The sequence below is a fragment of the Schistocerca americana genome, chromosome 11, assembly GCF_021461395.2.
Source record: "Schistocerca americana isolate TAMUIC-IGC-003095 chromosome 11, iqSchAmer2.1, whole genome shotgun sequence".
NCBI classification, from domain to species: domain Eukaryota; kingdom Metazoa; phylum Arthropoda; class Insecta; order Orthoptera; family Acrididae; genus Schistocerca; species Schistocerca americana.
This window is the reverse complement of record NC_060129.1, coordinates 147,962,459-147,983,616: the sequence shown is the minus strand read 5'-3', so window position 1 is coordinate 147,983,616 and position 21,158 is coordinate 147,962,459. Positions and strand designations below refer to the sequence as shown.

The following is a 21,158-nucleotide window of genomic DNA, read 5'->3' as shown; positions in this document are numbered from 1 at the left end:
ATATACGTAATTTTCCTTTGTATATGACGTAACGAATGCCACCGACGTTACAGTAGGCTGGCAGCTCACCTGGCCCTTGCGGCGCACGCGCGCCTTCTCGTACTTGCGGCGGTGCCGCACCCTGGGGTTGCGCATCTCCTTCTTGCGGTACGGCGTCAGCCCCTTGTTCTTGGCCATTTCGTAGGTAATGGCACGCCGGTCTCCCTCCTTGCCACTCTCCCCGTCGGCAATTTCGTCACTGGCGGAGTCTTCGCCTGTGACCGTGTGAAAGGCACAATTACAATTTGTAGCACTGACAAATCCACCAAAGAATGCTGACCAATACATTGCCTGTTTCAGAGAGTAAGTAGCAAGTGAAATGGAATTAGATTACATTGTACATACACTTTGTTCTATAGAACCACAATGGAAGGAAGGAAGATTAGCATTTAACGTCCCATCGACATTGAGGTCATTAGAGACGGAGAACAATCTTTGAATGTTGCAAGGATGGGGAAGGAAATCGCCTGTGCCCTTTCAGAGGACTTGTCCCAGTGTCTGCACGGAGAGATTCAGGGAAATGATGGAAAACATAAATCAGGACCGTCAAATGTGGACTCGAACTGTTGTCCTCCAAAATGTTGAGTCCAGTGAGCCAACCGATGTCCCACCTCACTCGGTCATTCACAACATGCTATTACACAAGAATACACAATACATAAAGCATTTTAAGAGAGAGAGAGAGAGAGAGAGAGAGAGAGAGAGAGAGAGAGAGAGAGAGGTTGGAAGTGAGGTTGTGAAAAAATGAAACACCTACAGTCATCACAATAGCCGTCCCACAATAGTAAACGGCCGTTGTCCCAAAGACCTCCTGCTGTCAAAAGGATAGACATAAAAAAACCTAAGTGAAATGGTTGTCATGGATTTGGGACGAGCAAAAATATCTGAATCATATTTTTGTTTATGATATAATCTACATCTTCACCGACATACATACTCCGCGAGCCACTGACCATTGTGTGTGGCAGAGGGTACCATATACCGCTACTAACCAATTGCTTTCCTGATCAACTTGTAGATGGGCAAGGGAAAAATGACTGTCTCTATGCCTCTGTATGAGCTCTAATTTCTCGTATCTTATTTTTGTGGTCCTTACGCACAATGTATGTTGGCCGGCAGTAGAGTCGTTCAGCAGTCAGCTTCAAATGCTGGGCCTCTAAATTTTCTCAACAGTGTTCCTTAAGCAGAACGCCACCTTTCATCCAGCCATTCTCATTTGACTTCCCAAAGCATCTCCGTAAAACCTGCATGTTGTTCGAACCTACCAGTAACTAATCAACCCCGAATTGCATTGATGTCTCCCTTCCATCCAACCTGGTACGGATCCCAAACACTCAAGTAGTACTCAAGACTGGGTAACACTAGATTCCTATATGTAGTCTCTTTTACAGATGAACTACACTTCCCTAAAATTCTCCCAATACACGAAAGTCAGCCATTTGCCTTCGCTACTTCAATCCTCACATGCTCATTCCGTTTCGTATCACTTTGCTACTTTACACCTAGACATTTGGTTGATGCAGCACACTACTAATGCAGTACTTGAACATTACAGGTTTGTTTTTTCCTAATCCACACTAACACATTTTTCTACATTTACAGCCATTCACCATACCAGCAATACATTTTGTCTAAGTCATCTTGTACCCTCCTACTGTCACTCAATAATGATACTTTTCTGTACTCCACAGCACCATCAGCACACAACCGCAGGTTGCTGCCCACCCTCTCTGCCATTTGTGCAAAAAAATAATAGCGGTCCTAACACCCTCGCCTAGGGGACTTCTGACGATACCCTCATCCTCGATAAACGCTCGCTGTCAAGAACACTGCACTGGGTTGTATTACTTGAGAAGTCTTTGAGCCACTCACATACAAGACGGGATCCAAAAGTAACCGGAATCGTAATGCTGCACATCGTGTACTTGTAGTAGCAGGTTGTGCCGCCAGATGGTTGTAGTAGGAGCTCTGCTGAGTCATTCTGCCACGCAGCATCACCTACCAGTGAGAAGTGTGGTTTCTTCGGCAGTTCTTTGAGTGTGCTTACAGTGCAGACGTGACACGAGGAAATCGCTAATTCTTACAAACAACGTGCGGCAGTGAAGTTTTGTTTCTTGCTCGGCAAGAACGCAGCAGAAACTGTTGCGATGATTCAGACAGCCTACAACGACCATGCTCTTAATAAAACGCAAGTGTACGAATGGTTTTCTCAGTTTAAAAAGGGAGAAATGGTGGTTGAAGATCAGCCCCATTCTGGTCGACCTTCAACTGCTCGAAGCGAAGACAACATAAACAAAATCCGTGATCTCATCAGTGAAGATCGACGCAGGACAATCGACCGACTCGAGAACTTTGTCTGGGTTCAGAATGAGATTTTCACTCTGCAGCGGAGTGTGCGCTGATATGATTTTGTCTGGGTTGTCCTGGAGCTCAATTCAGCGCATCTTGACCACCGATTTGGGGATGCGAAGAGTGGCAGCCAAATTCGTGCTGAAGCTTCTTACCGGAAATCAAAGGGATCATCGCGTTCGAGCCTGTCTCGAAATGAAGGATGCGTTCAAAGATGATTCACATTTTTTCAACAAAATCATTACAAGTGATGAGTCACGGTGCTATGGGTACGATCCAGAAAGTAAACAACAGTCATCACAATGGAAGTCACCTGGCTCACCTTGACCAAAAAAGCTTGACAGTTGAAATCGAATGTGAAAACGATGTTGAGGTGTTTTTTTGACATCAAAGCGATCGTACACTCTGAATTTGTCCCTGAAAGCCATACAGTTAACCAACAATTCTATTTGGAGGTTATTAAACGGCTTCGCAGAAGTTCGTCACGAAAACGTCCGGCTTCGTGGGATTCTGGAGTGTGGTTCCTGCATCACGACAACGCTCCCGCGCACACGGCTCTCACCGTTCGCCAGTTTTTGGCCTCAACGAAGACGACTACCTTGACCCACGTGCCCTAATCGCCAGATTTAGCACCCTCGGACTTCTTCCTATTCCCGAGGATGAAAAGAGACTTGAGAGGGAAGCGTTTTGCAGATGTGGAAGACGTAAAACGCAATTTCATGAAAGTGCTAGCTGGTATCAAAGAGGACGAATTTAAAAGGTGCTTCGAACACTGGAATGAACGTTTGGACAAGTGTATTAATGCTAATGGAGAGTACTTCGAAGGAGATTAAGGTTGTATTTGAAAACAATAAAGTATATGCTTTCTAGAAAGAAATTCTGGTTATTTTTGGGTCCCCCCTCGTATCTGACAACCTATTCCATATGCTTGTACCTTTATTAGCAATCTATAGTGAGGCACTATGTCAAATACCAAACTTGTTGCAAACATATTTATATACAAGGAGTAAAATACTGTCATGAAGAAATGAAGTTCCGTGATTAATTTTCTGTCTGTTTGAAGGTAAACATTTGCAGTCCCAGTACTCACTGAAGCCCCATACCACAGTACTGTAGCACATTGGTAGAGTATCCCACTGACAAAGTGGAGTATTGTGCGGTAAAACAATTTCTGCATTTAAAAAGAAACAATGCTCCAACAATCTGTGCCAAGCTGGTGGCAGTGTAGGGCTACAGTGCATCACTGTAGGACGCAGCGGTCAGGTGGCACAGATACTTCCAGTGTGGCCGGAGTCTGAATAACAGAGGTCAGAGTCTGAGTAATGAAGATCGAAACTGTCGGTTATCTCACTGTGTGAAAGACCAGGAATTGCAAGAAGAGTCGAGGCCCTAGTGCTCTGAGTCCGGAGTATCACATTTGAGGCAATATCGGAAAAAGTGAAAAACAGTCGCAGATCAGTTTTCGATACCTCACACGATATTCTCCACACGAGAAAAGTTGCCGCCTGCCGGGTTACCCACACGTTCGTGACCGTTCGAAATCCCGTCAAACTGAGGTGGCAGTGCAAATGTTCAGGTGCGTCAGATGGCTTCTCTGCCACCTAATGACTGCGGAAAAGTGCACGTAAGAAGGCATTCTGTGCAGAGAGATACAGAGAATACTTTGGAGCACTGTCAGTGTGGTGTCTTTCTCTGCCTCATGCCTCGCACTCATAGCCGGGCACAATGGCATTAATCCATTAAGGGGGGACGTATGCAAAGCTGCAATACCTTGAAGAAAAAAAAAAAACTTTATACAGTCCAAAGTTTTCAAGGCAATGAAACTGAATTCAGCACAGTTGTTAAGGAATTTTATATGGCTAGAGGCTTACATTTTCATGCTTCTTTTTTCAACAAGGTGAGCACGAGTGTTATTTTTTTGAAAAATCTGTCAGAATGAAATGAACACGTTTCCGTAAAAAGTTTGATATACCATTATTACAAATATCCGTGGATCAGAATATTCATATCTTCTTCTAGATTTTTACAGCTCTCCAAATTTCTGTGGAAAAAAATATATACCCAATCTTCTGGCTTTTCTGTTACGTAAATACCTTACTATTTTAGAAAATGAAAATTCCTTCCACAGAATTAAACAATGGAAAATCCAGGATGGAATGTAACAATATTAGAAAGAAGGCTGATATTCACATACAGCGGAGATCCTGAGTCACGATAGGCACAACCAAAAGATTCACACAATTATAGCTTTCATCGGTCATTAAGGCCTTGGTCAGCAATACACACACACACACACACACACACACACACACACACACAGCAGCCCGTGCTCCCTAGTCACACCAGCACTCCAAATGCAGCTGTTTGCTTTGTGATATTAATAGCTGCCTAGGTGCGGGACAGTAATTTCCAAGTCTGGCTTTCGCTAGTCTCTGACACTGGTACAGGGAGTCTGACCTGAAGAAGTTGCAGTGTGCTCAGTGCACGAAATGGCGATCCTCCTCAGCGGTCATCCGGGACTTTGATGACGAGTGTGCCCGCCCTCACGTCTCCTGCAATCTGACACTGGCCCAACCTCACATCCAAACGCTCCACAAATGTACATATTGCAAAATTTGACTAGCCAGCCAAATGGAGACCCAAAATGAGATGCCTTCCACACTCTGTCAGGTGCCGATAATGCTGTCTCGATGAATATGACACCTTGTCAGAATGAGATTTTCACTCTGCAGCGGAGTATGCACTGATATGAAACTTCCTGGCAGATTAAAACTGTGTGCCGGACTGAGACTCACTTAGGAACCTTCGCCTTTCGCAGGCAAATGCTCTACCATTTGAGCTACCCAAGCATGACTCACGCCCCGTCCTCACAGCTTCACTTCTGCCAATACGTCGTCTCCTACCTTCCAAGTTTAACAGAAGTTCTCCTGCGAACCTTGCAGAACTAGCACTCCTGAAAGAAAGGATATCCTTTAATATGACACAAGTCTGTGTCCTTCCCAGTGATCACTCAACATCTGATGCTGTTCACGCCCCTTATATCAGTATACTCTGCCAGGTCTGGTAACAAACTAAATATGAGGCGTGTTTTTTAAGTAAGTACCGTTTTGAAATTAAAAAAAGACATGCTACGATATCTCAATAATTTTATTTTTACATGAAAGTCTGTACCTTAATCTACGCTCTGACACCATTACAATCTGATTCTTCCTTGTTTACATTGTGTACTGAGTGTTTAACATGCCTCCGATAATTGCGGGTCCTGCCGACTGTGAAGTACAGGCTGTTATAAGATTTCTTAGTGCTAAAGGCCTAAAAGCAATCAATATTCATCGTGAGATCTGTGTAGTTTACGGAGAAAACATTATGAGTGATGGAATGGTAAGAAAGTGGGTGAGAGGATTTAAAGATTGCCGCACAAATGTGCACGATGAACAATGGAGTGGACGTCCTTCGGTCATTAATGAAAGTTTGGTGCAGGAAGTGGACAATAAGGTGAGAGAAAACAGACGCTTTACAATTTCCTCCTTGCGGGATGACTTTCCTAATGTTTCTCATAGTGTTTTGTATGGCATTGTGACCGAGCACTTGAATTACCGGAAATTGTGCGCACATTGGGTACTGAAAATGTTGACGGATGTGCCCAAAACCAAACGTTTAGACAGTGAATTGACTTTCCTTGAGCGATACCACAACAACAGTGATGATTTCTTAAGCCAAACTGTTACGGGCGATGAAACACGCGTGGCCTACATCACACCAGAATCAAAGCAACAGTCCGTGGAAGTTGAGAAAAGGCATCGTTTTGCTGCAAGACAATGCTCGTTCCGCATATGGTGAATCAGACCAAAAATCTCATCACATCTTTTCGATGGGAAACTCGAAATCATCCTCCGTACAGCCCCGATCTTGCGCCCAGTGACTGCCATCTGCTCCTGCACTTGAAGAAACACCTGGGCAGTCAGCGTCTTCAAGACAATGACAAAGTCAAAACAGTGGTGATGCAGTAGTTAACAAGTGAGGCGGCAGACTTCTATGAGCAGGGTATTCAAAAGCTGGTACAATGTTATGACAAAAGTGCCTCAATATTGACGTAAATTATTTAGAAAAGTAGATTAAGGAACAGGCTTTCATGTAAAAATAAAATTACTGAGATATCTTAGCACGTCTTTTTTAAATTTCAAAATCGTACTTACTTAAAAAACACATCTCGTATGAACAAGACTAATGCATTACGGTGACCGGCCTACCTGTTGCAAGGAACTGCAATTCTAAATCATTAAAATACCTACTGACGGAGTGTGGGTGTATGAGGCGCTACTCGAGGGGGGGGGACATTGTTTATATAACAACCTTAACCTCTTCAAAATACTCTCCATTATAACTAATACATTTATCCCAATGGTGCTTCCACTATTCGAAACATTTTTCTGTAGTCATCTTTATAAATGGCTGACATCTCCTCCCTCATTTTTTTCGCAACTTCTTCAATGTTGTCAAATCAGTGCCCTTTTGTGCCTCCTTTCGTGTGTGGAAAAAAGAAAAAGTCACACGGAGCCAGGTCAGGCGAGTAAGGTGCGTGAGGCAGCAGAACTGTGCCATTTTTAGCCAAAAACTCAACATTCCTTTTCACTATCAGTCAGAACCTGAGGAACAAACTTGGCAGCAACCATTTTCATTGCCAAATCTTCTGTCAAAATTCGTGGAACTAAGCTCTGACTAACCCACTGATCTCTGACAGTAAAATGTAAATGTCACGTGACTAGGGCCTCCCGTCAGGTAGACCATTCGCCGGTTGCAAGTCTCTCAATTTGACACCACTTCGGCGACTTGCACGTTGATGGGGATGAAATGATGATGATAAGGACAACACAACCCCCAGTCTCTGACCCAGCCGGGAATCAAACCCGGGCCCTTAGGACTGACATTATATCGCACTGATCACTCAGCTACTAGGGGCGGAGATCTCTGACAGTGATCAATTGTCTTTCGACGGTCTGTGAGCACGAGCTTGTCGATTTGGTCACTTGACAGATGTCCGGAATGAGGTTTGTCACCAATCGACATGTTGCCAATTTTAAATCGAGCAAACCACTCGTACACCCGAGATTTTCCCATAGCGTCACCTCGGTGAGCTGTTTTCAACATTAAAACAGTTTCAGCAGCATTTTTAGAGAGTAGAAAACAAAATATCACAGCTGCACATTGTTCACTTAAACTTGCCATAATAAAAACAAAACAAAAACATAACAGCACTAGTAAAAACAATCACTGCAGATGAACAGAACAAGCCACCTCAACAATACAGGCAGAACTGAATGGCAATGAGTTGTGCTATTCATACCTAGTGGCAGAAACGTGTACTACACAAGCTCCACACACAGCAATATAATTCCAAATTTTTGGGTACCCCTCGCACAAATTTACATTTACATCTGACTGTCTCTTCCATAAATAATGCATGTATTTTGAATATATGAAATCACCAAATTCTTACATAAGCCACATTTTCAAACCTTTATTATTCAGTGTATAGTTTATGGGCTACTGGCAACACTGTAAATAGAGCAGTACTTTTTTAATGAAACATTCAAAATTTATAATTCACTAAAACTATGTGCACTCCAAAACTTGACCCTGGCAATAATTGTTTATTCTGAGATTGATACGTGTTAGTCACTTGAAAGGCCTTATTCTCATCTTTCTAAAGAATGTTGTATGTTTTTTTATAATGCATAACTCAAAAGTAATCTATATTCAAAATTGTCAATTTCTAGAATGTTTGAATCTTAAAATGAAATCCTTTTGAAATTGTGGTATCATTGTCTCGTAGTCTTAATTTTTCCTTCTCTGAAAGTGCACAACTTTCCTAAGAAAATAGATTAGTTCATGAAATATTTCAATTAGATCATCTGAGTTTCCCTAAAGTTCTTTGCGATCTTTGGAACTCCCAGTGCCCAATAAAAACTTATGGCTCGTAACATATAAGCTTATTTGCACGAATTTAAGGACCTCCATCCACTTATTAATCAAAACAGTGTCTATGCCTAAAGCATTTATGCATTTTTTATTTCTTTTATCTTTTATGTAAATGTAACAGCTCTATATTTTGATATTTTCAGTACCTGTCCTATGCATAACTTTAAATACCCACAATTACACAATCAGTCAGCAGCTAGCATTCAAACAGCACAGTCACTAAATTACGTGCCAGTCAGGTGGTTTGTTCGATCAAGATCGAGTCACTGAAGTATGTGATCACTACATTAGTCAATCAGAGTAATTACGTTATGTTCACTCACTTACTAGTCAGTCATGGGTGCAATTACAAATGCCAGCTTGCAATGTTCTGTTAGGCTACTCACAGCATAAGTAGTTACTAACTTGAGTTGTTAAATCTATACAATTTGTAGCAAGTGACACTGGCATCGAGGATGTATAAGATTGATAAATACAAGAGAAGTGACAGGAGTTAAACTAAACTGTGTCATTTAACAACTGATTAAAGCACTTAATAACCATAAGATGTGTTGTAACTTCCTAAGCACACTGTGTATTTCTTTAGTGCATACAGGAACAAGGAGCAGATGCTGTTTGTGGGCAGAGAATTCAGATATTAATTATTTTACATCTAATATCAAATAGTAAATGTAATACATAATTTTGTTTGGTGCAGTTGTGGCATCTGTTGCTAACAGTAGATATGAATGTTGAAATATATTAATTTACAAAGATTTACAATTCAGTTGGTCTTCAATACAATGACTGTTTTGTAGACGATGAGCCCTGACCACTATGAAAGTCTGTAAATGTTGTGAAATAATACACCGATGTTTGAACTTAGCTACACCCGTCACTGAAGTTCTGTAAAGGTGATGTTTGCATATCATCGGTAGCAGCTCAATTGTTCGTGGTAGCACCCCCGTGTTTGCATGTCATTGGAAGCAGCAAAATCCTTTGTGGCAGCACCCTCGTGCAACAGTGGTGGCTGTAGGAAATGCAGTGGCGTGACTGGCAGTGTGCATTTTTTAAAGTGCGGCTGATCGGACGGCGGCCAATACGTGAGAAGAAATAAGGCGAAAAATATTATCTGCACAATTTACGAGGCACAGTACAGGCCAGTAAGCTTACACGGTTCCTTGAACAGGCCTCTGCAGGATGATTTTGACCTCACACCACAAACAATTTGTCTTCTACACTCCTAGACTGAAAAAAATTTGGTTCAGCTCGACAAGCTACCCCAAAAAGGAGCCTGTACAATATTGTAAAATGAAAGTAAATGAAATATCCACTTGTTAATTCTGACATCGGCTGCCATGGTTACTCAGTAAGGACTCATAGCATTGCTGCATCAGTCCAGACTGGAGGCTTTTATGAGGTTCCCTTCACAGAGGCACTATACTTTCCTGGAATCCAAAGTCCTCCATCCACCTTCTTATAAGTGATTACATTTATTCATTACATTTCATACTTGTTGTGTCCACAACAAGAAGACAAGTCCTTGGAACAATAAAAAGTACTGAAAGTAAAGACACAATCGGGCACGGCACTAGTGGACACAGAGCGCCACACAGTCGGGCTGCAGGCATGCAAAATGAGCGGGCCTGTGGAAATAAGTAATGTGAGAGAAAGGACGAGAAAAGATCCTTAGATGATAAAGAAATAAATGATGTGACAGAATTAATGAATGAATGTCCTTAGACAATAAAGGAATGAGGAAGGAGATAGAATCAGTTATGTAATGCCCTTAGTAAGTAAAGACATAAATGACATGACAGAATTAATGAAGGAAGGTTCATAGGTAATAAAGCATGGGAGCTGCAAGAGTAAATGATAGAGTGCTTGTGGCTGGGAATACACTGTGTCATGACACGAGAAAGAAGAGTTTAGGACATAGTTGGAGACTGTATACAGAAAAATTTCCTAAACCCTCCATACCAGATACCAGAAAAGCAATGCACCAGGGTAGCCAGAGATGCTCCGTGAACTCAAATGGGAATCCCTGGAGGGAAGACAACATACTTTTTGCAGAACGCTATTGAGAAAACTTCAATTGGCATTCTACTACCATCAACATACATTTGTGAGTGGAACAGGAAAGGAAATGACTAGCAGCAGTACAAGGTACCCTCCGCCATGTACCGTATGGTGGGTTGAGAAATATGTACATAGATGTTTACCCAGAAAAAATATAATTTTTTGTAGACAACAGCATTGTAAGAAAACAATGTGAAAGTGCTCTTGACCCTGTCTGACGTGTCATTTGTATACGATGTGTATTCCAAAACTAAGGTCCAGTGACCATCATTTAACTGACAGTAGGTCTGAACAAAGTTTCACGCACGCAGTGCTGTCTGCTGTCTCTTTAGGAAACTACTGCAGTGTCAGTTCGATTAGCAGTTGTTTGCCAGTCAGTGAGAGCTGATCGCAATGGCTGACACAATTGTAGAGCCCAGAATTTGGGAAGTGCACAGTGTGATTCGATTCTTGCTGGCAACAGGTTCTTCAGCTACTGAAATCCATCATGAGTTATGCTTAGTGTACGGTTCTGAAATGATAGGTGACAAACAAGTCAAAAATGGTGTTGAGAATTTCAAAATGGCTGCACAAATGTTCAGGATGAACAGCAGAGTGGCAACCCCAGTATTCGGACTGACCACATTGTTGCTTAAGTGAACCAAAAATTCTGAAGTGAATGGCAATTGATGATTAGTAGTCTGGGTAATGAATTCCAAAATGTTGCTCAAAAATCAATTTACAGAACTGTCACTGAACAGCTTGAATATCACAAGCAGCATGTGAGGTGGTGTGGTGGGCGTACTGTAAGACCTTCGGTACACACACCACCAGATTATTTGACTTGTCGCTCTAACGAAGTAGCAAGTGTCAGCAATATGCCTCGTGGTCTTATCGTGGCGTGTTTATCTTCTGCCGTTAGGTCAGACGATAGAAATGCCACTTACACGCTTAGAGTGGCAGATTGACGGTGACCAACTTTAAACAGAACTCAATTAATTTTCACACACTTTTATTTAAATAATAACAAGCCTAAAAATTACTTAACTTAGTTCCGGCTGCTATTTACAATTGACAATCTGAAGTTCCTTTGGTCTTGGTACGTTAATCTTATTCTCACATATCTCTGATACTTGACAAAGTGTCTATTCATTTATCTTCATGGCTATGTACAGGAATATGGTAATCTTATTAGGCGCAGACTGAACCTTGACTACAGACTGATGCAGACTGACTAATCGGAGGTCTGTACACTCGTTATAATACCTCGAGCGTTCAGGTATCACTGTGCGAGTGTGATCCGCGAGGAGAAAAGGTTCTACATTAGCAGCAATCTCATTCACTGTGTTACATATTAATACGCGGATCGGCGGAAGCAGAATTTGGTCCGTCTCTAAGGCAGCGCCATCTCGTAGTGTGGAGATGGACGAGCGCTGCGCCTGCGCTGTGGTGCTTAGCGGGGCGCGCTCTATTGGGAAAGTTGTGTACGCGCTGACTACGCGGAACTATGTACACAACAGGTGGGTTCCAAATACGCTCACTGAGTGTATGCATAGTGCACAAGAGCTTTTGAAGTGCTATAGACAAGATAGAAGGTGATTTGTTTTCCCACACTTTTATGGGTATTGAGACCTTGATATCATACACCGACACAGAACAAAAACAACAGTCAATGCAGTGGCACCATTCAAGTTCACTCAAACCAATAAAGTTTAAGCAATCTCCGTTCTTGGACTGAAAATGACAGCTATCCATTCTTGGACTGAAATAGATAGCTACAGTTTTCTGGATTGAAAAGGGCTTCCTTCTGATAGATTTCAGGAACCATGGGTCAACAATTACGGCTGACGTATACTGTGAAATGCTAATCAAACTGACACATGTGACCCAAAATGAATGCTGCAAGAAACTGTTGTCTGGCATAAACACACAAGTCAAAAATGGTGTTGAGAACAACACACGCCCTCACATCGCTGCCAAAACAAAGGAAAAGATTCAATATTTTCATTGGAAATTTTTTAGGTGCCCTCTATACAGTCCCGACATTGCAGCAAGCATTTAAGAAAGTGGCCAGGTGGACAATAATTTCAAAGCAATGATGAACTCAAAACTGGTGTTACCAACTGGTTGAATTCCCGGGCAGCAGACTGCTATGCAGAGGGGCTAAAGAAGCTGGCACAGTTTTACAGGAAGTATACAGATGTGAACGGTGATTATGTGGAAAAGTAAAGTAGATATGTAGTAAAATATTACTGTCAATAAAAATCTTTTCTCGAGAGGTTATTTATTTTATGAACATTCGGACTTTTGAAACTTCCTGGCAGATTAAAACTGTGCCCGACCGAGACTCGAACTCGGGACCTTTGCCTTTTGCGGGCAAGTGTTCTACCATCTGAGCTACCGAAGCACCGGTAGCTCAGATGGTAGAGCACTTGCCCGCAAAAGGCAAAGGTCCCGAGTTCGAGTCTCGGTCGGGCACACAGTTTTAATCTGCCAGGAAGTTTCATATCAGCGCACACTCCGCTGCAGAGTGAAAATCTCATTCGGACTTTTGTTTTGCAATAGGTTTCGTATTAAGAATGTCAGGTATCCTAATACATTTCTGTGATAGGCACACTCTACCTGTCTTTCGCCTCTGTCCAAAATTTGCCGACCAGTATCACGCTAGGTTGAATGTCACTTATCTCAAGTTATCAGTTCAGAATAAGGTGCAACACTGAGCACCATTCAAAAATCCAGGAGGACAGAACCACCTTACGAGGTGAGTCTACTACGTCCAAAATGTAGCAAGCTGTAAATTCAATTACACAGGCCTATATGGTTTCGGGAAGGAAAGGAATCCTACTGTCAAAATTAACAGAGATATAATTTAGATTGAGGCAGTATATCGCACTCAAGACACACACTTGAGAACAATTATTAATTGAGGATGAAAGTTTGTTGGGGCAAAGTTGAGACAGTAGTGTCAACTAGTGTAATTCACATATCAATGACTGTATACCTAGGATGAGCCAACCACTCTGACAACAGATAATTAAGGCTCCTCTCGCAAGAGCAAGAAGTGGTATGCCACTGGAGCTTGTCCTATACTTACACCAGCCACCAGCAATAGTGACTGTTTCAACTGAATACACAGACATAAGCCTAACATTTGACTTTCACAGCCATCTCCATTCCCAGACACACAACTTCATACTTCTGCAGTTAGATGATAGCAGATCGGGGGAGCAGTACACTGTTCCGAGCATGTGGGGCAGTGGTACATTAAGCCAAGCAAGTGGGGAAGGCATAATGAATCAAGCATGTAGGGGAACGGCACAATGAGAAAAGCATGTAGTAGGGGGTGCCACGTTGAATCAAACGTGTGGTAATGGAAGACTGGCCAGTTACATGGGGGAATGGCAGATTCAGTCAAGCATGTTGGGGAGTGACGGACTTAGTCAAGCTTGTGAAGGGAATGACAGACAGAGAAAAGGACTACTCAGTTTGTATATTTTGCTTATTTTTTCATAGTTCCACACAACTTCTTCCTGTTTTCTCGATTGATCTGTGTTCAGTTTTTCAAGGCCTATCCACTGTGCCATTTTATAACTAAATCTGAGGGGGGTGCGATGGGGAGGTTCCCTTGTTGGAGAACAAAAATCTCCTGTCTACAAATCAGCAGGGTTTTAGAAAGCATTGCTCATGCAACACCTTTTTGCAATGGGATATACTGCGAACTGTGGATGAAGGGCAACAGGCAAATTCCATATTTCTACATTTCTGAAAAGTATTTGATACAGTACCCCGCTGCAGACTGTTAATGAAGGTATAAGCATACAGAATAGGTTTCCACACATGTGAGAGGCTTGAAGACTTCTTAAGTAATAGAACCCAGTATGTTATCATCGACAGTGAGTCTTCAGGAGCACCCAGCGAAGTGTGACAGGACCACTGTTACTTTCTATATACACAAATGATCCGATAGACAGGGTGCACAGCATTCTGCAATCCTTTGCTGACGATGTCTGCATCTACATCTATATTCTGCAAACCACCATGAGGTGCATGGCAGAGGGTAGGTCCTATTGAACCATTTATTAGGGTTTCTTCCCATTCTATTCACATATGGATAGCGGGAAGAGTGATTGTTTGAACGCCTCTGGACATCCAGTAATTATTCTAATTTTATCCTGACGATTTATAATGTGAACAATGTGTAGGTTCTCGAAACTTTATTAAAAGACTTTCTCAGGACAGTTTATTTCTATCTTCAAGCATCTTCCAGCTCACTTCCTTCAGTATCTCTGTGACACTCTCCCATTGATTAAACAAACCTCTTGACCATTAATTCTGCCCTTCTTTGTATATATTCAATATCCCCTGTTAGTCCTATCTGGTATGGATCCCACACACTCGAGCAATATTCTAGAACCAGTCGCTTGATTGATTTCTAAGCAATCTTCTTTGTAGACTGATTGCACTTCCCCAGTATTCTACCAGTAAACCAAAGTCTGCCACCTGCTTTACGTATGACTGAACCTCTGTGATCATTCTATTTCATACTCCTACAAAGCGTTACACCCAGCTATTTGTATGAGTTGGCCAATTCCAACTGTGACTCATTTATGTTATAGTCATAGAATACCACATTTCTTTAGTTTGTGAAGTGCAAAATTTTACATTTCTGAACATTTAGAGTGAATTCTCAATCTCTGCACCTTTTTCAAATATTATCAAGATCTGACATAATACAGGGTGATTCAAAACGAATACCACAACTTTAAAAATGTGTATTTAATGAAAGAAACATAATATAACCTTCTGTTATACATCATTACAAAGAGTATTTAAAAAGGTTTTTTTTCACTCAAAAGCAAGTTCAGAGATGTTCAATATGGCCCCCTCCAGACACACGAGCAATTTCAACCCGATACTCCAACTCGTTCCACACTCTCTGTAGCATATCAGGCATAACAGTTTGGATAGCTGCTGTTATTTCTCGTTTCAAATCATCAATGGTGGCTGGGAGAGGTGGCCGAAACATCATATCCTTAACATACCCCCATAAGAAAAAATCGCAGGGGGGTAAGATCAGGGCTTCTTGGAGGCCAGTGATGAAGTGCTCTGTCACGGGCTGCCTGGCGGCCGATCCATCGGCTCGGGTAGTTGACGTTCAGGTAGTTACGGACAGATAAGTGCCAATGTGGTGGCGCTCCATCCTGCTGAAATATGAATTGTTGTGCTTCTTGTTCGAGCTGAGGGAACAGCCAATTCTCTAACATCTCCAGATACTGTAGTCCAGTTACAGTAGCACCTTCGAAGAAAAAGGGACCAAAAACTTTATTGGCTGAAATGGCGAACAAATGTACAACTAAATGAAACTTTATAGCTCCCTTAATTCGCTGACAGATAGTGCTTAGCTCTGCCTTTTGTCGTTGCAGAGTTTTAAATTCCTAAAGTTGGGGTATTCTGTTTGAATCACCCTGTATTATGCAGTTTCTTTCAGATGGTACTTCATTATAGATAATTGCATCACCTGCAAAAAGTCTGAGGTTACTATTAATATTGTCTGCAAGGTCATTAATATACAACATCAACGGGCCAAAACACTTCCCCTAGGGCACATCTGAAGTTACTTCTATATCTGACGACGACTCTCCATCCGAGATAATGTGCTGTGTCCTCCCTACCAAAAGTCATCAATCCAGTCACAAATTTCACTTTATATCCCAGATGACATACCTTTGACAATAAGTGTAGGTGTGGTACTGAGTCAAATCCTTTTTCGGAAATCAAGAAATACTGCATATACTTGATTGCCTCAATACAAAGCTTTCAGTATGTCATGTGAGAAAGTGCGAGTTGGGTTTCAAATGATGGCATTGAGGTAATTTTTTTTTCAAGATACCTCATTATGTTTGAGCTCAGAATAAGTTCTAAGATTCTACAACAAATCAATGTCAAGGATATTGGAGAGTAGTTTTGAAGATCACTTCTGATGCTGTAGTGCTATGGTGTACTGTGCTGTGGTGTATGGGAAGAATTCATCATTCGGTGGCTGTAAGCTGATACAACATGACTCAGACAAAATTTCTATTTGGTGTGATGATGGCAGCTAGCTCTAAACGTGGAAAAAATGGAAGTTAATGCAAATATGTAGAAAAAACAAATCCATAGTGATTGGAAACACCATTAATTGTGTGCTGCTTGACACAGTCACATCATTTAAATATCTGAGTGTGACAGTGCAAAGCGATACGAAATCGAACAAGCGTGTGAGTATTACAGTAAGAAGGAGAATGGTCAACTTCGGTTTATTGGCAGAATTTTAGGAGTGTTTGGTTCCTCCATAAAGGAGACCGACCATGTACAGAACACTAGTGCAAACTGTTCTTGAGTAGGCTCAAGTGTTGAGTATTTGGGAATCCGACCTGGTCAGATTAAACAAAACATCAAAAAAATTCAGAGGCGGGCTGTAGATTTCCTACCGGTAGGTTCGAACAACATGCAAGTATGACAGAGATGGTTTGGGAACTGGAATGGGAATCTCCAGAGGGAAGGCAACATTATTTTGCAGGAACACTACTGAGAAAGTTGCATCTAGAAGCATCCTACTGCCACACATTGTACAGTGCCTTGCAGAGTATGTACGTAGATGCAGATGGAGAGTGGCAAATTAAACCAAGCATGTGGCGAATGGCAGACTGAGCCAAGTGTTTGGGGGAATGGCAGAATGAGCCAAAGGTGTGTGTGGGGGGGGGGGGGGGGGGGTGCAGATGGCAGAATGAGCCACATTCATGGAGGAATAGCAAATTGAGCCAATTATCTGGGGTATGCCAGATTGAGGCAAGCAGGAGGGGCTAGAGCTACACATGCTATAGGTGTGAACCCGACACCCAACACAAGGACAAGGCCGAGCCAAGTGTGTGGTGAAATGGCAGACCGAGCCAAATGTACGAGGAAATGACAGGTTGAGCCAAGTATGTGGGGAATGATGGAATGAGCCAAGTATGTGGGAGGAACGGTAGAATGTGTCGAGAGAGACAGAGAGAGATAGAGAGAGAGAGAGAGAGAGAGAGAGAGAGTGTGTGTGTGTGTGTGTGTGTGTGTGTGTGTGTGGAGGAGGTGATGGCAGACTGAGCCAAGTGTGCGAGGAAATAAAAGACTGAGGCAAGTGTGTGGAGGAATGGCAATATGAGCCAAGTATGGGGAGGGAGGCAGGGGGGGGGGGGGAGACTGAGCCAAGAGAGTGGCAGAACGGGAGACCGAGCCAAATGTGTTAGGGAATGGCTGGTTGATTCAAGCTTGAGCGGAATTGGAGATAGAGCCAAGCATGTAGGTAATTGGCAGACTGTGCAAAGCATGCATGGAATTACAGATGGAGCCAAGTATGTGGAGGGAATGGCAGGATGAGCCGAGTGAGTGTGTGGGGGGAGGAGCGGCAGACTGATCCAAGTGTGTGGGGGAAGGGAAGATTGAAGCTGATTCCACAACCAATCTACTGCCATGCACTGTACAGTGCCTTGCAGATTGAAACAACTGTGTGTGTGTGTGTGTGTGTGTGGTGGGGGAGGGGGGGTTTATGGCAGACTGAGTCAAGTGTGTGGGAGAATAGAAGATTAATGCAAGTGTCTGAGGGAATGGCAGACTGAGCCAAGTGTGGTGGAATGGCAGACCGAGCCAAATGTGTGAGGGAATGACGGGTTATGTCAAGTATGAGGGGAATGGCAGATTGAGCCAAGATGTTTAGGGCTGGCAGATTGAGCCAAGAGGGTGAAGGGAATGAGAGACTGATCATTCATCAAGCATGTGGGGCAGATGGCACACTGAGCAAAGCATTTGGTGTGGGGGAGGCAAGGAGTGAAGTGTGGGTGCTGGAGGGGGACTGCGCCACACTAAGTGAAACATTTGAGGGGCACAGCACTTTGAGTCCTTCATGTAAGAGGGCATCATACTGAGACAACACACTGAAGCACGAGACTTTCTGCGTGTGCTCCTACTGCTTATTTGTCTGTGTCAACTGTCTATCAACCATTTGAGAACTGCCACAATATCGTCAAACCGAAAAGTAAAATAAGGTGTGTGACCAGACTGCACACGGGTAGTTACCTGCGCTGCTGGAGCTGCTGGCGGCCAGGGCGCGCAGCGCTGGAGTCGCCGCAGTGGCGGCAGCTGCCGGCGCACTCTCCACTCCCTCTGCACCCTCCGGCTCCTCCGCCTTCCTTTTCCTCCCCTTCTCCGGCATCGGGATTCCCTCCCGGACCGTACCTGACTCGTCACTCACTCCGTCTTCTGTGAGGGGAGCGGACAGCAGCCTGAGGGCCTTCTTCTTTTGCTTCTTCTCTGGCAACCTGAAACAGTCCGTAGTATGACAGTCGGGGAAGTCCTGTTCGCAGAACACTTGGCACGAGTGAACTGGTCACTCCTTAATACTATTTGTGCCCGCAAAGAAAACTAATTTCCTATGAACTGCAATTTACACAACCAAAACAAGCAACACTAGTAATTCTATACATATTTCATATTCGCACATCTAGCCAAGTTGTAAGTACCTTTCTCATCATTAATCTTATGTTATCTGCTCTTATTGTCTTTCTTCAAACCATTCGAGTAAATTCCAGTATTACATTAACTGCCCTGACAGCTGCAGTCTTACAAATACTTAAAGTAACAGTGGAGCAATGCCAACAAAACATTTATAAACTATATTTCAATGTACAGAGCCCATCAAAAAAATGTATACACTCTTTGTCAAGCTCTATCGATGTATCAATATTGTCGTTCGATTTGAGTTACGAGTGTGTTGTAGTATGGTCTTTGGCTCAACAGATGTTAGTACTTTCATCTCAGTATTGAGAAAACAAGATGGCTGGAGCACGCTTGACATTCGAGCAATGAAAATGTATTGTGAAGTGGTTTTTCACATTTGATAATGCCATTGAAGTGCAACGTCAGTGGAAGCGGGAGTTTGAAAGAGAACCGCCAACCCGCCTAACAATTAAATGCATCATTGACAAGTTTGAATTGCATGGAACGATTTGTGATATTCACAAAGGAAGATCAGAAAGATAGCGTACAGCTACAAGTCCTGCTTCGTCAGCTTCCGTGTCGGAAAGGTTTGTTATCTCTCCACGGAGGTTTGCTATGCAATGTGCACGTGAAGTGGGGGTTAGTAGTAAAAGTGTACGAAGAATTCTAAAAGCTGCAAACTGGAAAGTTTAACTCCACAATTACTGCACACTATTAATGATGACGACCCTGATCAACGGATGCAATTTTGCGATTGCTATCAGCAAATGGTAACTGATGACTAACAATTTGTGATGAAGGTAGTGTGGAGTGATGAGGCACAATTTAAAACTTAATGGAACCATGAATCAGCATAAGCGTGTGTACTGAGCATAGGAAAAACCGCATGTTTATGTGGATAAAGCGGTCAATCTACCAGGGGTTGACGTGTGATGTGGACTATAATCTAGGGGTTTAGTGGGACCCTTTTTCTTTGATGCTACTGTCACAGGGGAAATGTACCTGGAAATGTTAGACACATCGATTTTGCCATGTATATGTGTTCTTTATGGAGCTGATGAAGAGGACTTCTACTAACAGGATGGGGCGCCAACACACTACCACCTAGCCGTTCGAGCTTGCCTGGATAACAATTTTCCAGGGCATTGGACTGGACGAAGAGGGCTCATCGAGTTCCCTCCATGGTTGCCAGACCTAACACCTATGGACTTTTACTTGTGGGGAACTGTGAAAGATAACGTCAACCGACGTATGCCACGCACTCTGGAGGAACTTCGCCAAGAGATTTCAGTGACATGTGCAGTGATCTCCACTGTAACGCTGACTGACATAGTTGTGGTGACCGCTCGTCGTTCTGTTATGTTCATAGCTGCCAATGATGAACATTTTTAACATTTAAAGTAACCATGTGCTAAACTGAAGGTTGTACAACATGTCTGACAAATTATGAAATGTAAAATGAACACATAAGTAACACTTTTCGTTCCTTAAAGTATGTATACTTTTTCCGGCAGACTCTGTATTTGCATTAGCTTTATTCCAATATATTCACACAAATTTGTTTCTTTTCTGTTCTATGTGTAGCTTACAAGACTGCGACAGTGCAGTCTCTCTATTTCTCTATAGACATGGAGCTTTGCAGTGCCAGCCGCCACAATGATTTAGCTGCCTACCAGAAACCACAATGATTTAGCAGCCTACCAGAAACCACAATGAGACAGCTGCATTCTCAAGAGCCTTGTTCCACATTATTACAATAATTAAAACAAATGAAGTCAAAATCATTGTAATTATACTCCATACATATGACAGAAAGATGCAGTTTTGTACTGTAATCTGACTGACAATGGACTTGGTCTGTTAAAATTGGACGCAGAATTTCACAATTCTGAACTTGAAATTTCTGGGGAATGACCCAAAGGAAAACTTTTTTAAAAAAAATTATGTTCTCAGAGGATATTCAAGTTTCGCCATCACTGAATGCTACTCATCTGCTACTTAATAACTATGAACCTTCATAGAATATAAATAATCAATACTGCAACACACTCCTATTTTCTGCACTGAAAGACCTTACATAAATAGTGAGAAAGTTAGTAAAAAAAAGAAAATATTATTAATATTTCTTTTGCTACAAAACAGAAACACATTCATGTATGTGAAGTTTTCTCGTTCTAGTCATCAGGATACTATGAAAATACAAGATGCATTCAATAAGTAACATAACTCTTTTTTCCTGAAAG

General features: G+C 42.4%; 1 protein-coding gene across 1 annotated transcript in view; it reads right to left on the bottom strand.

Annotated features, from left to right (window-relative positions):
• Positions 1 to 21,158, bottom strand: part of LOC124553874 (something about silencing protein 10) — a 184,529-nt gene that overhangs the window by 4,819 nt on the left and 158,552 nt on the right. The window contains exons 8-9 of the mRNA XM_047127877.1: positions 18,496 to 18,737; positions 70 to 254 (exon numbers count right to left, since the gene is read on the bottom strand). Of these exons, the coding sequence (XP_046983833.1) occupies positions 70 to 254; positions 18,496 to 18,737 (427 nt within the window). The remainder of the gene's footprint in view (positions 1 to 69; positions 255 to 18,495; positions 18,738 to 21,158) is intronic.